General features: G+C 39.5%; 2 protein-coding genes across 3 annotated transcripts in view; one reads left to right on the top strand and one right to left on the bottom strand.

Annotated features, from left to right (window-relative positions):
- HEATR4 (HEAT repeat containing 4) overlaps nt 1-17859 on the top strand; it is a 37243-nt gene extending 19384 nt beyond the window's left edge. Inside the window, exons 9-17 of one of the 2 annotated variants that reach the window (XM_087721997.1) lie at nt 396-514; nt 1324-1504; nt 2093-2162; nt 4996-5185; nt 6695-6773; nt 8318-8489; nt 9089-9150; nt 14302-14506; nt 17614-17859. In XM_087721997.1, coding sequence (XP_087578123.1) covers nt 396-514; nt 1324-1504; nt 2093-2162; nt 4996-5185; nt 6695-6773; nt 8318-8489; nt 9089-9150; nt 14302-14481 — 1053 coding nt within the window. In that variant the 3' untranslated portion in view covers nt 14482-14506; nt 17614-17859. Of the gene's footprint in view, nt 1-395; nt 515-1323; nt 1505-2092; nt 2163-4995; nt 5186-6694; nt 6774-8317; nt 8490-9088; nt 9151-14301; nt 14507-17613 lie in introns of those variants that run through there. The other variant, XM_087722000.1, reaches the window with a different exon arrangement.
- Nucleotides 9167-11062, bottom strand: RIOX1 (ribosomal oxygenase 1). Its single transcript, XM_014055052.2, has one exon. It carries the CDS (start codon nt 11010-11012, stop codon nt 9174-9176), a length of 1839 nt encoding a protein of 612 aa, XP_013910527.2. The 5' UTR covers nt 11013-11062; the 3' UTR covers nt 9167-9173.
- Nucleotides 17860-20064: the final 2205 nt, after the last annotated feature.

Raw genomic sequence — 20064 nt, 5'->3', positions numbered from 1 at the left:
TTTGAACTAGAAATGCAAAAAATATTGCTGATGCTATTTTTCTGATAGCTTATTGCAGATTCCATTTTACCTGAACAAAAGGAAAATACCTCTCATAAAAATAATAATTCACACAAGGCTTATAAACTGAACTATTATTGTTGGTAGATATTGGCAAGAGGCTTATCAAAAACATTTCCTTCTCTTATTTCCTATATAAAGACAAAAAGACTTCTTACATTTTCTGTTTGAGTGAAGCACTCTGCCTTTATATATGGTTATCTCTGAAAGTGTTTCCCAGAGAGCTATTAAAATCAGAAATGACACATTATTCTTTTAAAAAAAGGTGGGTTTAAAAAACTGTTATGTGTGTTATATGAAGTCACTTTATGACTTATATAAAGTCTTCTAAATAGGACCTTAAGAACAAAATTGTCCAACTGATGTGGACAGATTGGAAAATTGAGGTCCGCCAGGCAGCTGCCAAGGTTTTGGGACATTTGAAACTTGGAAAACAAGTCCATGACCAGCTGAGGTAAGCATCAAACATCACCTGTGGTATCTGTACTTTTACCTAGCAAAATAAATGTGGTATGGTATCACATTGGATACAAACTGCTTCCATATTATGGAGTCCATAATATCCTAACACGAGAAATGATATCTTACATTGATATACTGTATTTTTATGCAAACTACCATTGATATCATGATATGGCCAGTGGTGGGATTCAGCCAGTTCGCACCACTTTGGGAGAACCAGTTGTTAACTTTCTGAGCAGTTGGTGAACTGGTTGTTGGAAGAAATCATTAGGGTAGAGAGCCAGTTGTTAAATTATTTGAATCCCACCACTGGATACGGCCTATTCTTTGTGATAATAAAAATAAAAAGATATTCATGTTTTGTGCAAAGGTTTTTCATGCACAAAGGCCTGAATTTCTGTTACCTGCAAGGAAAGATAGCTTTCTTGCATTCCTGTAGCCTTGTACCTCATGAAAATGTTTCCCCAAAATTGAGAAATACTCTAGAAGAGAACAATAGATGGCAGAAAGAAAATGTGACAACAAAAAATAATTGTCATATATGTCAGATATGGAAGCCCCCTACTCTTTGCTTGCATATATGTCTTCCAATGTTCTTTAAAAGGATTTCTAAAACATTTTAGGATCCCTAAAATTTAGCAACTAATAGCATGAAGACAAATACGTTTACTGATTCAACTTGCCTTGAAGTTGTTGTGTATTATTACTTAGCTTTCAAAGCTAAGTAATATATTTTCTTTTATTTTGTCCTGGATGCATAAATCAAGTAAGCTTATCATAATAGCATCCTTATCCTCTTAGAGAGAATCTGAAAAGGGGAGACTGCCGGAAGAAAGTCGAAGCTCTTTCCTTGATTGGCTGGCTGAAATTCATGACAGCCAGGTTGCTCCCTGGCTTTCTTCAATGTTTCTCTGATGACTTTGTAGCTGTCCGAAAAGAAGCGTGCTGGGCAGCCGGAGCACTTCAGATTAAAGAAGAGACAGTGAGTGTTCACTAAAATGATTGATAAAGGATTTGTATGCAAAGGTATAAATACATTCCATTCTTGAATGCAAGATTCTCAGAGTTACACTACTCTGGTCTAAGAATAGAACAATCAAACTTGCTTGTGAATGAAGAAATATTCTAGTTTAGTAAAGAAAATATGCGAGCAGAACCAGTCTTCTGCATATAATAGAATAGAATAACAGATTTGGAAGGAACCTTGGAGGTCTTCTAGTCCAAACCCCTGCCTAGGCAGGAAACCCTATACCATTTCAGACAAATGCTTGTCTAATCTCTTTTTAAAAACTTCCAATATTGTAGCATTTGCAACATCTGGAGGCAAGTCAGGGATTTATCAGTATCTAGCAAGTCATAATACATAATTGTTTATTTGTGTTTACCTTCATAAGCTTTTATTGTGTATGCCTGTAATTGATATTGTAGTCTTGGTTCTCTAGCTCCTGCTTTTAATTTGGGATAAATTATGTATGTTACTTAATATGAATAACCCTATCTTTTTTTTTTTTAAAGATCTATCAATAAGACTCTGTATCAGTCAACAGATTTTGTTGTTGTTGTTGAACAGGTACTAAGATGCCTTTTTAAGATCATGCAAACTGATCCTTTATGGAAAATCAAAGCTCTTGCTATCAGAGGTATTGTACTATTAAACTGTTGAGAATTCTTATTACGGGTTGAACCTATCTGTAAATTGTTTTTGCAACTGTAATTTTGGACGTTATCTTATTTGTCAGAATCTTATCTAGTCTGTCAGTAAAAGAACAGGAAGCTGATCTTCTAATATCCTGTATAAGACTTAACTTTTAGGAAGTATGTATTGCATTGAATCCATGGAATGTGTGTGTGTGTGTACAGTTGCAAGAAAAAGTATGTGAACCCCTTGGGATTACGTGGAGTTTTGCATGAATTGGTCATAAAATGTGCTCAGAACTTCATCTAAGTCACAACAATAGACAAATACAGTCTGCTGAAAATAATACTACACAAACATTAGATGTTGACATGGTTTAATTGCACATAACATGTAAACATTTACAGTGCAGGGAGGAAAAAGTATGTGAGCCCCTAGCCTAATGATGTCTCCAAGAGCTAATTGGAACCAGGAATGAGCCAATCTTGACTCCAATCAGTGTGATGATATTGGATGTGTTACTGACAGCTGTTCTGCCCTTTAAAATACATACACTTGTTGTGGGTTTACTGGTTTCAAGAAGCACTGTCTGATGTGAACCATGCCTCACAGAAAAGAGCTCTCAGAAGACCTACGATCAAGAATTGTTGACTTGCATGAAGCTGGAAAAGGTTACAAAAGTATCTCCAAAAGCCTTGATGTTCATGTGTCCACAGTGAGACAGACTGTCTACAAATGGAGAAAGTTTAGCACTCTTGCTACTCTCCCTAGGTGTGGTTGTCCTGTAAAAATGACTTCAAGAGCACAGCGCAGAATGCTTCATGAGGTAAAGAAGAATCCTAGAGTGTCAGCTAAAGACCTACAGAAATCTCTGGCACATGCTAACATTTTTGTTGACACATCTACAATAAGGAAAACATTAAACAAGAATGGAGTACATGGGAGGATACCACGGAGGAAGCCATTGCTGTCCAAAAAAATATTGCAGCACGTTTGAAGTTTGCAAAAGAGCACCTGGATGTTCCACAGCACTACTGGCAAAATATACTGTGGACAGATGAAACCAAAATTGAGTTGTTTGGGAAAAACACACAACACTATGTGTGGAGAAAAAAAGGCACAGCACACCAACATCAAAACCTCATCCCCACTGTAAAACATGGCGGAGGGAGCATCATGGTTTGGAGCTGCTTTGCTACCTTAGGGACTAGACGGATTGTTGTCATTGATGGGAAAATGAATTCCAGAGTTTATCAAGGAAAACGTATGACCATCTGTCCGCCAACTGAAGCTCCACAGAGGATGGCTGATGCAACAGGACAATGACTGAAAGCATACAAGTAAGTCAACACAAAAATGGCTTCAACAGCACAGAACACACCCTCTGGAGTGGCCCAGTCAGAGTCCTGACCTCAACCCAATTGAAATGCTGTGGCATGACCTTAAGAGAGCGATTCACACCAGACATCCCAAGAATATTGCTACACTGAAACAGTTTTGTGAAGAGGAGTGGTCCAAAATTACTCCAGATCGTTGTGCAGGTCTGATCTGCAACTACAAGAAATCTTTGGTTGAGGTTATTGCTGCCAAAGGAGGGTCAACCAGTTATTAAGTCCAGGGGTTCACATACTTTTTCCTCCCTGCACTGTAAATGTTTTCATGTTATGTGCAATTAAACCATGTCAACATCTAATGTTTGTGTAGTATTATTTTCAGCAGACTGTGTTTTTCTATTGTTGTGACTTAGATGAAGTTCTGAGCACATTTTATGACCAATTCATGCAAAACTCCACATAATCCCAAGGGGTTCACATACTTTTTCTTGCAACTGTATGTACACGAGTGAGTGGCATGGACTCAGGGTAACCATGCTTGGCCTAGGCCCACTTGGAATAATGGGATTTAAATGTGTTGTAATTACCAAGCCTAATCAAACAACTGTATCCTTATAGCTCCCAACTTGTGATCACAAGAATATAGAGATACAGCAAGTGATCCATACTGGGCAGTAAATTGAATTCTCATGAGGTAATTAAAATGGACCACCTGCATATAGGTATGAACTATATTATTTGAAATGGCTGGCTTAAAAGGTAGTTTACAAAACATTTGATTTCAGTGGAGTCAGAAGTGGGTTGCTCCCAGTTCGGCCCAGTTCAGCTGAACTGGTAGTGGTATTTTGGCCTGGGCCACAGAACCGGCAGCAATCCAGGCTGGCCAGGGGAGCAACCCACCTCTGATCAACACAATATATTATCACTTCTTTATTTCCAGTGAAGGTTCCCTTCAGTAACATTCTTTGGCTTCTGTTAAGAGTAGTGTTTCATTTCAGAATACATGTAATCCTCAACTTACAACAGTTCGTTTAGTGACTATTTGAAGTTACAACGGCACTGCAAAAAGTGATTTATGACCATTTTTCACACTTAATCATTGCAGCATTCTCATGATCATGTGATTTTACATTCAGATGCTTGAAAACTGGTTCATATTTATGATGGTTGCAGTTTCCTGGGGTCATGTGATCCCCTTTTGCAACTTTCTGACAAGCAAAGTCAATGGGGAAGCCAGATTTACTTAACAACCATGTTACTAACTTAACAACTGCAGTTGATGACTTAACCATGGAAAGAAAAACCATAAAACAGGGCAAAATTTACTCAACAAATTTCTCACTTAGCAGCATAAATTTTGGGCTCAATTGTGGTCATAAGTTGAGGACTACCTGTATATACGTAGGTCTATTCAGATAACTGGCAAATACTGGATCAGAGACCAAAAGCTCGTCTTCTTGACATAAAACGTCAAAGCAACTATATCATTTTCTTTTCTGACAGCTTTGGGTCAGATAGGTGAGGCAAGTCCCTACCTAAAAGACCTTCTTCTCTGGGCCCTTAATTTTGAAGAAGATCCTGGAGTACGGAGGGAAGCCTGCCGGAGTATCATCACTCTCAAAATGCAGGATGAAACTGTTCGGGCTACTTTACTGATGAGAATGATACTGGAACCAAATGAGAAAGTAAAAGAGTAAGTTACTTTTTAAAAAAAATAGACGATTCATGTGCTTAGAAGTTCCTTCTCTGAGAACATTCTATGGGGCTGTGTTTCTTCATCTTGGCAATTGTAAGTTACGTGGCATTTTCAACTTCTAGCGTTCCTCGACCAGCATGTTTTATTACACCTTTGAAAAAAATATCCCCCTATTCTTCAAATGTAAGTGTTCCTTGCCACTGCACTGATTTATTCCTATAGTAATGGGAAGTGAAGATGGGACAATAATGCCCTGTATTGCTAACTGTGATTTTTAAACCATGGTTTGTGACTCACAAATCCAGTAATTATAGTTTATAAAGCAAGACAAGACTTGATGAAATGTTTGAATCCTGCCCGTGACATTTTATTAATTATTTGAGAGCAGTTTAGTCAATTATAGTTAGTCTTCTATTTATGATTGGTTGCCTAGGGATTGTTTGAAGTTATGATGGACCTCCCTGGAACTTATTATTATTTATTATTATTATTTATTATATTTATATGCCGCCCTTTTCCCCCGAAGGGGACTCAGTTCCGAATTAGTTCCAAATTTCCCACAGTTGCTCACTCACCCCGAGGAGTCCATGTTGGTTGCTCGCATGTATGGCCACTTGCAGCTTCCTGTAGTCACAGGATCATGCATTTACATCTGGTTACTACAAAACTAGATCATAGCAAAACACTGGTGGGATTAACAACCTTGGTATTTGCTTAACCACCATACTGGTCATTTTATGAATGCAGCATTCACTTAACAATCACCACAAAAAAGGTCATAACATCGTATTGGTTGTGTGGGTGACTCATTTTACAGTTGTTACAACTTATGACCATGATGGACCAGGCTCCATTAAGGTTGTTAAGTCAAGGACTATCATACAGGCTCCTTTTCAACAGTAATAGATCTTCAGTGAATATTATTCATAGACTTTAGTCAAGTCATGATAGGCATTATTAATTAAAATACTTCCAATATATGCACTGTGCAGTCCTGTCAATGTCCTCTGTTATTGGAGCCAATGAAATGTATTGCCAACTAACTTGTGCACAGGATTGTAGCACTTAGCTAAGCTATGTGGCGATTCCAGAAGATCTCTAGAAGATGTGACTAGCAAGAATTATCTCATCTAGGTTTACAGAGATATCTTTAAAAAAAAAAAATTGGGATTTTTCTGATGTCCAAGGGTTTTCAGTGATAATAGGCTCTATTAACTTGGAGGGATGGAAGCTTAGCCCCACACCTGAAAGGTGTGTGGGCCTAATAATGGAATAGCTTTCTCTGGGATTAATCTTTTTCTAAATTTGGGGAAGGATTGAACATTTAATTGCAAATGTAGCAAGACGTTTCTGTAATATTGCACTAGCCTCAGATTTACAGAAAAAGTGTATCAGATGCTGTGTTCAGCTAAGATAAAAATAAATGCTCCTAAGAGAGGAGGGATGACATAAACATATGTTCTAAATAAATAAAATGAAAATGTAGATGACTGTTTCTTTGAACAGAGAAGTGAGTCGTGCTGTGACAAATTTCAATTTTGAACAAGAGGAAGAGCAAGAAATGATCCAAAAAATCAAGAATGAGGTAAAAATGACAATCTAAAAAGTTCTGGTGCTTTACTTTTTTTAGAAGCCAACATTACATAGCTCTTTCCACACTTCAAGAAACTTCTCCTTTCCCCATTCACATTTCTAAAGACTGGTAACTTCTGAAAATTTGAAGCAATATGAAATTGTAATACATAAAAGTGTGCTAATTGCTATATATTGGGCTTTGGAATCATACAGGAGCAATCAGATAGTCAGCATGAATTTCACATGGCCATATTCCAAAGTTTTGAAGCAACTGTTGGCTTATATGCAGAGATAGACTATAGGAGACCACAAGGTAATGATAAGCAAGAGACTTCTGCATATCTTAATTGCATTCATATAGAACAGTGATGGCTAACCTTTTTGCCATCACGTGCCAAAAGTGAGGGGAGCGCAGGGGGGTCGTGTGTGGGAGTGCCCACACCTATAATTCTATGCGCGTGACACCCACAGTGCATGCGCGTGACCGCCTCCCTCCCTCCCTCCCCTTTTTGCGTACGATGGACCCGTTTTTTGCCCTCCCCAGGCTCCAGAGGCTTTCTAGGAGCATGGGGAGGGTGAAATGACCTCTCCCCCTGAGGCCTTCCGGAGGGTGAAAAATGGCCCTATGGACAACCCGGAAGTCAATTTCTGAACTTCCAGGTTGCCCGTAGGGCCATTCTTCACCCTCCAGAAGCTTCAGGGAAGCCTCTGAAGGGCAAAAAATGGCCGAAAATGAAGGCCAAAGCCAGCTGGCCATGGGCGCACATGCGCGCTGGAGCTGACAGGGCAACGCCTTGCGTGCCCTAAGAAATGGCTCCACGTGCCACCGGTTCGCCATCGCGGATATAGAAGTTTAAGTATGCAGATTCTCCAAAAGATACTATACCACAATGAAGATAATCCCTGCTGCATGCATCACCTCGTCAATATGCCTCCAGATGTAAGAAGCTAATAATCAGGGAATTGACTATCATTTCAAACAAGATGTATTTTGTGTTCATAAAAGTTTACTAAAAAAAGATATATATGCATTTGGAAAGTGACAAAATATGTCACAAGGTATGAGGTATAGACTGCTCAGCATCCAAAACTCAGATCTGTAGTTATGGAATAAGACCTACTAGTTGCCAGTATCCTTTATGTCACACTACACTTGGAGAACTAAAAAAACAGGAATCTTAGTGAAAAACTAACATTTGCTGTGTGCAAAGCTCCACAGTGGTTAAAAAAATCATAACTTAAATTGTCCATGCTATTTCAACTCATATAACCCCTGATTTTTCACCTAATTACATTAACATGACAAATGGGCAAAGCTTTAAGTAGCTTAACAAGTATCTGAAAAAAACTAGCAGCACAATCTTACACTTACTTTTTCATATAAATTAAAAGCTATTAACTGTTTTAGTTTAGCAGCTCACTTTTTAACCATATTTCCCCTATTCTACTTCCATATTCCAAGAGCAAAACTCTTTAGTATTATGATGCAAGAATTGTGAATGGAGTAAAATTACATTGGTAAATGGTGCAAAAAATGAACAATTTGTGTTTCAGATTTCCAGATTAAGCCACAAACCCCTAGTGATAGAAAAAGTAATAAAACTTCAAGAAGTAATAGAGAAGATGTGGCATGAAGCCCACTGCATTTATCGGGAAAAAGGAGACATCTTTGCATATAGAGATATTCGTGACATCTTCCTTGATGTTGTCAAAACTGCTTTCACTGGTAATGTAGAATGTAGTGAAAAGGTTTGATGGGGCACTAGTTATTTTTTACACATTTTTTTCTCCCTAGCATCCTTTCTAGATAGCTTGAAAGCTATTACTCTTTCACATAATGCACAAAGAACCTCTGAAATAGAAAGAGCCTCTGAAATAGTGTTTTTATTTGTGAGCATAAAGGAATCCTGCCAAATATGTTTTGCTTGGTTTGTAAAGTCTATAGGATCAATGTAAAGAGTTGCTCAAGGTAATAACAGATCCACTACATACCCGAAATAGTGCTGGATTGGCTTTCTCTGCTCTGCGGCTAATGAACTATATTACATATAGATCTGGTGCTTGTTTTTATTTCTAATCACATAACCCAGTGGACTTAAACAAACAATACTTACATTTTTTCTAGTGAAAAAGCTTTAAGTCTACCATTTAAGTTTATTGCAATCTTTTACTGGAATAATTTTTGTTTAATCTGCCCACAATTCAAAAAATAAAAACTGATTTTCAAAGTTAAGAATAAATACTATGTTATAAACATTTTAAAATGTATCTCAAATTACATCAAATTATTTTGCTATATATATATGTATTTCTTTATTTCTGCAGATCAAACAGAAACTCCAAACAGGGAGTTATCAAAACTTTGGATTACTATCTTAAATATATTAGTAAGTACAAGAAAAATAACTTCTTACAATTCATTTATTTTTATGTTGCAAGATGAAAGAGGTTTTTTAGTAATCAGCAACCCCTTCTCAAACAAAAAAGTTGCCAAGGCAATCTTATCATTCAAAGAACCACAAGGAAGGGCACTCACACAGATGTAATTTGGGTAAGAGGAGACCAAAAATTCAATTCCATCTATGTATTCAGACTCTATTTCACAATACTTAGGCTCCTCCTTGTGGTACACTCTTGAATTTTCTGTGGTATAATACAGCAAAGTAGCATCTCCTTCATTGCACAACCTGACAATGCCATATCGAAGTAGACGTATTTGTGTAGTTTTCTCAAGCTGGATGTCAACATTTTGCACATTTCCATTCTCCCACCTTGCTGGATGCCTGAGAACACTCAATGCTTTTTCAGTCTCAGTCAGCACTGGAGGAAGACAGTCATGAAAAAAAGACTTGGCTTTCTGATCCACTGCAGCATCAACTGGTGCATAATCCATTAGTTTTGTGACTAAAGTCCTGATCTTCTGCAGAAAAACGGTTCGGCGTGGATCTTCAGCATCGGTGTTTATGACACCCATGTATTCCAGATAGTCTGCAGGAAGGCCTTGACGATATTCAATGTCCTCTTCAATGGCCATCTGCAATGCTGCAGGGAGAAGTTTTTCCAGCAAGTCTCCCCAGGAGTTTTGCTGATAGGAGGAAACTGTTATGTGGAGAGAATGAGCCTCTGGGAGGCAATCCCCTTGATGTATAAACCCACGAGGGAAGTAGAGCAGGTCTCCAGCTTCTAAGACAGTCTCCAGAATCGGTTCACCAATCTCCATCTGGCTAAAATTGCTACTTGAAAAGCGAGGCAACATCTCATCTGGCTGCCTGGGGGCATAAACCCGCCAGTGCTTCTTTCCTTCCAGCTGGATCACAAACGCCTCAATGTCGTCATAATGTGGGGCAAAGCCCTGAGCTCCAGCAGGAGTCAGGTAAGTGTTGGCACCAACCATAGTGCTGAACTGCTCCTGTAGGATAGACAGGACGTGCCAGAGGGTAACCGAAAAGGCCTGAGGGTTCAGCATCCTGAGGGAGCAGCCGTTCCTGTAGAAATCCCAGACCACGGCTGGCACTGCCCTGCCCACGGGATTATGGGTCTCCCTCTTCCCATCCTCATAACTGGTCACATCCAAGTTGACACCAAACTGCACACTGTGGTTACGCAGTATGTTATCAAACTCAGCAGTGGAGAAGAGATCCTGATAATAACTTGGATTGTGCCTGTGGATCAGAAGCGGTGACTTCTCCCAGTACCGATGAAAGAATTCCTGCGAGGAAACAGGAGCGATGAGCCACTGGAACAGTTGGGCAGCTCGCTCCCGGCTATCCCGTACCTTTTCCAGGTCTTGGAGGAGAGGCAGAAGAGAGCAGCTTGAAGACAATTCCCGGGAGTAAAAGGGTCCCCCTTCTCCCTGGGGCAGGGAAGCAGATGCTGCGGGTGGTTCTGGAGCCTTTTGGTCTCCCCGTCGGCGCTCCGCCTTCCTCCGCAACGCTTTGTGCCGGCTCTGCAAGGCAGCCACGTATTTGCAAGTCGACCTATTGTTCCGTTTCGGTTTTCGCTTCTCCTGGGCGCCCGAAAGCCGGAACGCATCTCTAGGCTGCTCCTCGCCGGCCGCTTCGGATGCAACAGAGCAATCCCTGCCTGCCGAGCCCTTCAGCTGCTTCCGCTTCTTGACCCCTCGGCGCTTCAGGGAGAGCGAAACGCCACGAGGTGGGCCGGGGTTTTGTTTCGCCTGGTCCCGTTCGCCGAGCGGGAAGAAAGAATGATAGGCGGCCCGGGCAGATACACGTGGGCTCAGCAGCGCCATGCCGGACAAGGACAGGCCGCCTCGGGGAATAACGCGACGAAGGGTTTCCGGCCAAGGCGCGCTTTTCCCCTTCTGCTCTTCCTGTTCAGGCCTTAGCTCCGCCCTTCCACTCTGACGTCAAAGAAGAAGGGTGGGGTCGAGCGTGGAGTGCAGCCAATGCGAGCTTCTCTTCGTTATTCCTGGAGTCCTTAGCCTAGTTTACAGGCGTCCCCAAACTTGGCAATTTTAAGACTTGTTGGACTTCAACTCCCAGCAGGCTGGAGAATTCTGGGAGTTGAAGTCCACAATTCTTAAAATTGCCAAGTTTGAAGACCTCTAGTATAATATAAAATTCCGTTCCCGCCCTTCCCCCCTAACTACGATAGAAACCTGCCGCGGTGCCGAGTCTGCAATCTTACGACATCTAAAAGGTTGGACAATCATTTGTCTGGGAGGGTAGTCCTCAATTTACAACAGTTAATTTAGGTTTTTTTAAAATAATTTTTTAAAATATAAATAATGCAAACATAGTAAATACAAAAAAAGAAAGACAAAAGAAACAAAGGCGAAATAAACAAATATTACAGTGCACCGTCACACATGCACACACCCGAGACCTCCCCCCCCCTTATATTTCTTCCTCTATAACAAGTAAAAGATGTACAATATATTCCAATTGTATCCTTATCCCCTCCAAAACATCCCCTCCACAACAGTTAATTTAGTGATGGTCCAAAGTTACAACAGCATTGGTGACTCAGGACTGTTTTTTGCACTTAAGGACCATTGCAGCATCCTCACGGTCACCATGCGCAAAATTCAGATGCTTGGCAACTGACTCATATTTAGGACTGTTGAAGTGTCCTAGGATCATGCAAATACCATTTGTGACCTTCTGACCAACAAAATCATCAAGGAAACTGGATTCACTTAACAATCATGTGATTAACTTAACAGCTGCAGTGATTCACCTAAGAACTGAGGCAAGAAAAGTTGTAAAATGGGGCAAAACTCACTTAGCAAATGTCTCAGGAACAGAAATTTTGGGTTCAATTTATGGTGGTAAGTTGAAGACTACCTGGATAAAGTCTTTTGCCTTGGGCAAAAGGTTGTGCTGAAGACCTCCAAGGGTCCTTCCAACCCTATGGTTCTATGATTCTTGTGGCTCTCTTGTAGCCTAAATAATTTAGTAGAGTAGAATGGATACTGCATTCCCTGAAGTTTACTTCTAACAAAATGAGCAAAACATTTGCTTTCTGTACATCCATGGAGACTCTGATTGTGTCCACAGGACACTCTCAATGGTAGATTGTTGGAAGGGGGAAAGGGGTGTAAGACAAATGATATCTTAGAACATTAAATTGGAAAGACTGCATGTTGTCTTGCCAACTTAAAGTTTAATATTAATGCTTGTGAATTACGTTTAATGCAAAACTCCTAATTAAAGGATTGCCTAAAGATGACTGTCTAACATTCACTTGAAACCATGGGGTGAAAGTGAAACCAAATCACTAAGTAATCCTCACCACTGTCAACTATTCTTGCTGTTAAGTTTTTTCCTAGTAATTAGAAATTTCCTAATAATCCGAATATAGACTATAACCTGTAGGATGCCTCTTTTTCAAAAGTAGTTTTATTAAAATATTTTGCACATATAACAAGAAATACAAAAAAAATAGTAAATGTGAAAAAGAAAAAAGGAAATAGAAAAAAGAAAATGACAGAACAGATTAAAAAAATATACAGAAGTGTTGCTAAACAATTGGTCCTAACTCCAGGACATTCTGTACTCAATGCGCATCATATAATACTACTCCACAAACTGCTATTTCTGTTAGTCTTGTTTTTTTATGTTCCACTATTGCACCAATCATATCTTTATAATGACTTGCTTTTCATGTTTCATCAAATTCCAAGTCACCTAGAATCCTCTTCTGAATTGGATGACTAAATAAATAAATAAATAATATTCCCACCATTTTACTCAGTGTGTGTGTGCATTTATGTACAGTATATGGTCCTTCGGAAAAGATCATAATTTTATGCTATTTTATTTCATTTTGTAATTAACAACCAAATAATCATCCATACAATAGGACACAGCTTATATTAATGCTTTTGTCATTAAGGTTGAAACTGAAATAATGGCTTTATCATCTGCATTTAAAAGTTATGCAGTTATGCCACAGGCCTATCAGTCATTTGATTTTCTGGTTTTGTGAGTTTTTCTACCTTGTCCATTGATACAAAAATTAAAAGCAAAGGGGGTGGATAATCAAATGCTTTCTTCTTTCCTCCCATTTCAAGGTATTAAAGCTAATATCTCACATAGTTAATTCTGACAGATTTCAGACTGGTACTTTTTATATGATTTTCCCAATCTGTCAATTGAACCCAAGAATTTGCAAATAGAGCAAATCCAAACTCATTTTCACACAACATAGTCCTCCTCACATTCCTAGCTTATAACCAAGTTAATTAACTCCATTCTTTCCTGATCTGATATGGAAATAGCATTTTCTAATTTTTCCTGATACTAGTCTTCCCATATATGTGTTTTGTGTTTCTTTAGTGGCAACCACAATCTTGGGTGCAATCTGTTCTCTTCAGTTATTTGCAACTTCCCTCCAAGGTCATTTGGCTGATGCAATTGGCCTGATGTAGCATTGGAGTAGCAGCACCAACATTGCCATGGAGAAAGTAGAAGACCCATACTTTTATTCTAAAAGGACGTGGAAGTCAAGGCATTTGTTTTTCTATAAAGGCATATCAGACAAGTTGCAGCAAGATCACTACAGATGATGCTTGTTTGGCAACTGTTCAAAGTCACAATAGTCCTTAACAAGGAGACATATGACTAATCTTTATAGTTGCAGCCATTTCATGTTATGATTCAGGGACGTGGCAGCCATCTTGCAATCACAATGGTTCAGTGCCCCACAGTCCCGTGATCTCCATTTTTGATCTTCTGACTATAACACCTAGTTATTAGCTAGCCAATATGCCTTTTGAAACTGATGGCCATTGTAGTGCAAGTCATCTGAAAAGGCTCCATGCAGAAGAATTTACTTTAGGGAAAGCTTTCCATATGATTTCAGTTGAAGAATCTGGATGATGTCTGTGAAGTAATATGCAGTTTGATTATAGTAGTTAGATAATAGTTAAGAGACATATTCACAAACAGCATACAAGCTTAAATGATTTGCAATGTTAATGTTAAGCAAATATCTATATGGGAGGATACTGTATATGGGTCTATGTGTTTTCACTTCTTGTCTGTTGATATTTTGCTTTACTACTTGTATTTTAGCCTTGGTTAGGAATCCCTCCAAATCCCTGGACACGAAGAGCCTTTTATGAGGCACTAAAAAGACATAAGAAAGAAAGGGAAAAACATTTCAAGAAACTAAAAACAACTACAGAAAAGCCTAAAGAATCCAAGGATATCAAAAAGCGCAAAGGAAAACCATCTGTCCATTTTGAGACATAACAGGTTGACCCTTTCACTGCAAAAGGTACAAATATTCTGGCTGGGCTTCTGTGGTTATGTAGAGATTATAGCCTCTCAGTTTGAAGAAAGAATGTTAACTAAATGCAATTATTCGTTGCCCTTACAGTAGCTAATTTTTGAATCCACCATTAGATTGCATTGGAATTTGAATTACTGAGTTTCAAAATATATCCTGGGAACATGTTTGTTTGTCCTATATGTTGCCCATCTCACACAGAGGCAATTTTGATATGAAACATTAAAACAATAAATAATAAGACTAAAATTGGTTTAAAATTGGCAAAGATTGGAAGGAAGGAAGCAAGATGCACATGAGGAGGAGGTAGGATCTTCTCTTAATTCATTAACCATCTCCAGAATGACATACACCCCTTGGGAGCCCTAGGTCAGTTGTGAGAATCAGATGTTTAGGCCCTTTCAAGAAGGTCAAAAGGTGGGTGTGATTCACGCCTGGTGGGGGCACGATGTTCCACAGGACAGGAGTCACAGCAAAAAAGGCTCTTCTCCTGGACACTGCCAGCCTGAATTCCTTGACAAACAGGGTTTGCAGCACGCCCCTTCTGCTGGTGCGGGTAGAGTAGGCCAATCCCACTCTTGACAGTGAGACACTTTCTCAGGTAACCTGCATTTAGAACTATATCCAATATCTTTCAAATTATGTGCAGAATATTACAGTACAACGACTATTGCAAAATTGCTAGGGACACTTCTGCAAGTATGCCACATTTACGTATATTATATTACTGGATAGAGGTCAGAAACAATGTTTTATTTCATTTTGTTGGAAGTAATTCATGGTTCCATACAAGCAAAGCTTCCTGCTGAATCAGAGTTATTGAGCCTATGACTTGATTCATATGTCATGCTTAGTCATAATTTCTTCACAATGGATTCTCCAGTAGGTGGAGACATCATCCAGGCATGGGTATGACTCCGTCAGGATCGGACTGGGTCTACAAGTATTAAAGCCACACCCACGAAGCTCTTCCCCAGAAATAGACTCAGTCGATCCTTCGATTAGCTGTGTCTCCCTATCTCTCCTTGCTAATTTTCCTTTAAATTCTCCAAAAATCCTCTAACCTTCAAATTACCAAATTGGCTTCCTCCCAAATCGCTTTCTATTTAGCCCTTACTTTTTTTGTTCAATAAACCCCAGTTAAACCATAGATATGTTTACATACCATGGATTTAGCAAATACCAAACAGTCCACATTATGGAGTAATACAGCACATGAATACAGATTTAATTACAAATGCTAAGAAAACAATTTCACTGAGGCTTCCATTATAAACATAGATTTGTTGTTGTTGTTAGTTGCGGTTGTGTATGACCCATCGTGACCCCATGGACAACGTTCCTCCAGGCCTTCCTGTTCTCTACCATCCCCTGGAGACCATTTAAGCTCACGCCAACTGCTTCAGTCATTCTCTGTCGTCCCGTTCTTCTTTTGTCTTCAATCGTTCCCAGCATTAGGCTCTTCTCTAGTGAGTCCTTCCTTCTCATTAGGTGGCCAAAGTATTTGAGTTTCATCTTCAGGATCTGGCCTTCTAAAGAGCAGTCAGGGTTGATATGCTCTAGGACAGACCAGTTTGATCGCCTTGCAGTCCTAGGGACTCGCAGGAGTCTTCTCCAGCACCATAGTTCAAAGGCCTCAATTCTTTGGTGCTCAGCCTTATAAAATGCTATCTCTGTATAAAGTCCTATAGCAATTAATCATCGTTAAATATCCTTTCAGTTTGATGTTTTAAAACAAATATAGTCACCCAGACATGGGAAAGTTCATGGGTTCACAATATGCTAAATGAATATTTTGTTTCTATAGACAGTGATTCATTGTGGCATGACCTGGACATAACAACGGTTCACAGATGACACTATTCTACATTAGGCTTTCTATGTTTTCTTTCTCTTCTTTCAAATATGATCAGTAACTATTGCATATTTTCTGTTTGTATTGATTTGCTGCTAGACTCAGAGGAGTCCTACATGACCATGATTAGTTTCTTTTTCTTCTCCATTTGCATAGTTACATACATGCTATTAGTTTTAATTTCACCTTTTTTGTAGTGGAATGCTTATATATGCATAAAATATGTTTATATTTCTTTCTTTCTGTATGCCTGCCCACTAATACAATCTTCTAACTAATCTTCCTAGACTCGCAGTTTCAAAATGTTTCAGTGAAGCCATCAGAACAATATTTTCTAAAGTAGATTTTATATCACTACTGCACCTGGTAAATTATTTTAGCTTGAAAAACTATGAAAAATGGAATGACTGGACTTGCAATCCGAATAATGTTTCATTTGTATCATCTCATTTCTAAAACATAGGCATACGACAACAGCTGAGCCCAAAATTTATGTTGCTAAGTGAGACATATGTTAAGTGAGTTTTGCCCTATTTCACAACTTTTCTTGCCACAGTTACGTGAATCACTGAGTAGTTAAGTTAGTAACATGGTTTTTAAGTGAATCTGGCTTCCCCATTGATTTTGCTTGTTGGAAGGTTGCAAAAGGAGATCACGTGACCCTGGGATATGGCAACCATCATAAATATAAGACAGTTGCCAAATTTGGATGCTGCAACCATCTTAAGTGTAAAAAAAGAGTCATAACTCACTTTTTTCAGTGCCATTGTAACTTTAAATGGTCCCTAAATGAACTGTTGTAAGTTAAGGACTACTTGTTGAACCATGAATATAGTTCAGAAAGATGGCAAAGAAATCTGAAAAGCTAATGTGGCTAGAATCTGCAGAACTATCTTTCCTTGCAATAAACTTTTTTGTTTGATTATTTGTGGTTTGGTTTGCAAAGATTGCCCAATGAAATAAACATGCCTGAAAACGTTTAGCATGGAACTAATACTGACATTTTCAAATCAATTTCTAACTGATAGTAAACTGAATATAAGAGAGCATCAGGAGTGATCTGCTGTTGGCATTGCTTAAGAAGTACAGCTGTCACTGCTGCCTTGATTAGGAGGCTATTGGTTTGCAATTATTTAGTGCCATCAAGCATCTTTGGTCCAAGTATTAAAGGACTCCTGAAAATGTTTACAACTTTGTTCACGGTGTGATAAAATTGTCACTGTTTTTATTTTGCTTGCAGATGCAGCAGAATACAGTGATGGGACTTCGCTATGCTGAAAAATTCAATCTGATGGAATTCTGCAAGCTCAGTTTCTTACAGTTTGCAAAAGTGTTATAAGTGCTGGAGAATGTTAGATGGGTTTAGAGCAGTTGTGTTCTGTATTTGTAAATGCAGATTTGTTCTTAATTTTATATTTGTACCCATTCACTAAAGTTATCTTCCTGTACAATTTCAATAAAACCAAGAGGAAAAGATTAAAAACATAACAAAGAATCTTGCATTTCTATCCTTGTGTATCTTGGTGTAATTATGCAATTCCTTCACTTTCTATTAAAATATTTAACATAATGAGACCATTTTCCTAAGGTGTACAGAGTAGTTCAGTTAAGTGATTTCTTTTTTAAATCAACTTTTTACATAACTTATATTTCATATGCCAATTTGGTCTAGTGGTTAAGGCACCAGGCTAGAAAGCAGGAGATTGTGAGTTCAACTCCTGCTTTAGCGATGAAAACTGGCGGGTAATTTTGGGCTAGTTACTGTCTCTCAAGTCCAACCCACTTCACAGGATTATTTTTGTGGGGAAAATAGGAGGAGGAAGATGTGTTGGGTATAACACACCTCACCCTGAATTATTTGTAAAAATAATAAAGATGGGATAAAAATAAATATACAACTCATCCTGTGTAAATAATTGTGCTTCACATCATTAATTAATCAGAAGATTTCATAGGAATAGTATAATAATCTGATAAAAAGAGAATAATGTGAAATGTGGAATCCTTGGTGCTCTCTGAGCTTGGCTATTTGTTTACAGACCCTTCGTCAGGGGTGGGCTTCAATTTCAAATTTTTTAGCAAGAAGTTCTCTGCCTGGTTGCTGGGTGGGTGCGGCCATGGCCTAGTCGGCCTCCTGCATCACAGGGGGGGCACTTTTACCCTCCCCAGGCTCCGGAGGCTTTTCTGGAGCCTCCAGAAGGGCGAAAATGGCCTCCCAAGGCTCCAGAGGAGCTCTGGAGGCCAGAAACAGTCCCGTTTCCGGCATTCCCAAACATCTGGTAGGCCCATCTTTCACCCTCCCTGAACCTCCTCTCGAGCCCTGCACTTACCTGCATCCAAAACTGGCCATGTGGGGATTCCTGGGAGGGGTGGGGTGAGTGAGGTGGGGCCAGCCAGGAATGACATTTGGGGGGTTCTCCGAACTGCACAGAATCTTAGCTAGAGGTTCTCCTGAACCTCTGCGAACCTCCAGCAGCCCACCCATGATTATGTCATCTAGTCAGGTAGTGTTTTGCCAAAATGTAATTTCTTCAGATCAAGAAGCTTCCATAGTATAATTCCTTTTCGCAAACTATATAGGGAAAAATGTTTGACTTTAAATCAATTCAAGACACACAATTCAATCTCATGCAGATCTAGGAGTGCCTGAACCTCTGAGCCGAGGTGGCGCAGTGGTTAGGGTACAGTACTGCAGGCCACTTCAGCTGACTGCTATCTGCAGTTCAGCGATTCAAATCTCACCGGCTCAAGGTTGACTCAGCCTTCCATCCTTCCGAGGTGGGTGAAATGAGGACCCAGACTGTGGGGGCGATATGCTGACTCTGTAAACCGCTTAGAGCCAAGGTGGCGCAGTGGTTAAATGCAGCACTGCAGGCTACTTCAGCTGACTGCAGTTCTGCAGTTCGGCTGTTCAAATCTCACTGGCTCAGGGTTGACTCAGCCTTCCATCCTTCCGCGGTGGGTAATATGAGGACCCGGATTGTTGTTGGGGGAAATATGCTGACTCTGTAAACTGCTTAGAGAGGGCTGAAAGCCCTATGAAGCGGTATATAAGTCTAACTGCTATTGCTATTGCTTAGAGAGGGCTGAAAGCCCTATGAAGCGGTATATAAGTCTAACTGCTATTGCTATTGCTATTTTAATCAGCTTCCAACTCTTATATGCTGCAAAATAATGGTTTGATGAACTCTTGGTTATTTCATAGATATGTGATGTAGTTTTCTTGGCAATAATATAGGAGTGCTTGATGTTGCATTAACTTCCAGTCAAGAGGTGGTATTCAGCAGGTTCTGACCAGTTCTGGAGAACCGGTAGCGGAAATTTTGAGTAGTTCAGAAAACTGGTAAATACTATCTTTGATTGCCCTGTCCCCATCTATTCTCTGCTTCCTAAGTCCCAGCTGATTGGGAGGAAATGGAGATTTTCCGGTAACCTTCCCCTGGAGTGGGGAGGGAATGGAGATTTTACAGTATCCTTCCCCTGCCACGCCCATCAAGCCACACCCACCAAGCCATGCCACACTCACCAAGCCATACCCACAGAACTGGTAGTAAAAAAAAATTGAATCCCACCACTGCTCCAATTTCCTCGTGGCTTAGATGAACTTTAAGTACTCAAGCTTATATTAATTTCTTGGAGTCATTATTGTCATACTGCTATCTGGAAATAACTAAACTAATCCAGAAATTCT

The sequence above is a fragment of the Thamnophis sirtalis genome, unplaced genomic scaffold, assembly GCF_051295495.1.
Source record: "Thamnophis sirtalis isolate CommonGarterSnake01/CBP01778 unplaced genomic scaffold, rThaSir2_p1.2 scaffold_1, whole genome shotgun sequence".
In the NCBI taxonomy this organism is placed as follows: domain Eukaryota; kingdom Metazoa; phylum Chordata; class Lepidosauria; order Squamata; family Natricidae; genus Thamnophis; species Thamnophis sirtalis.
This window is presented reverse-complemented; position numbering and strand designations above follow the sequence as displayed.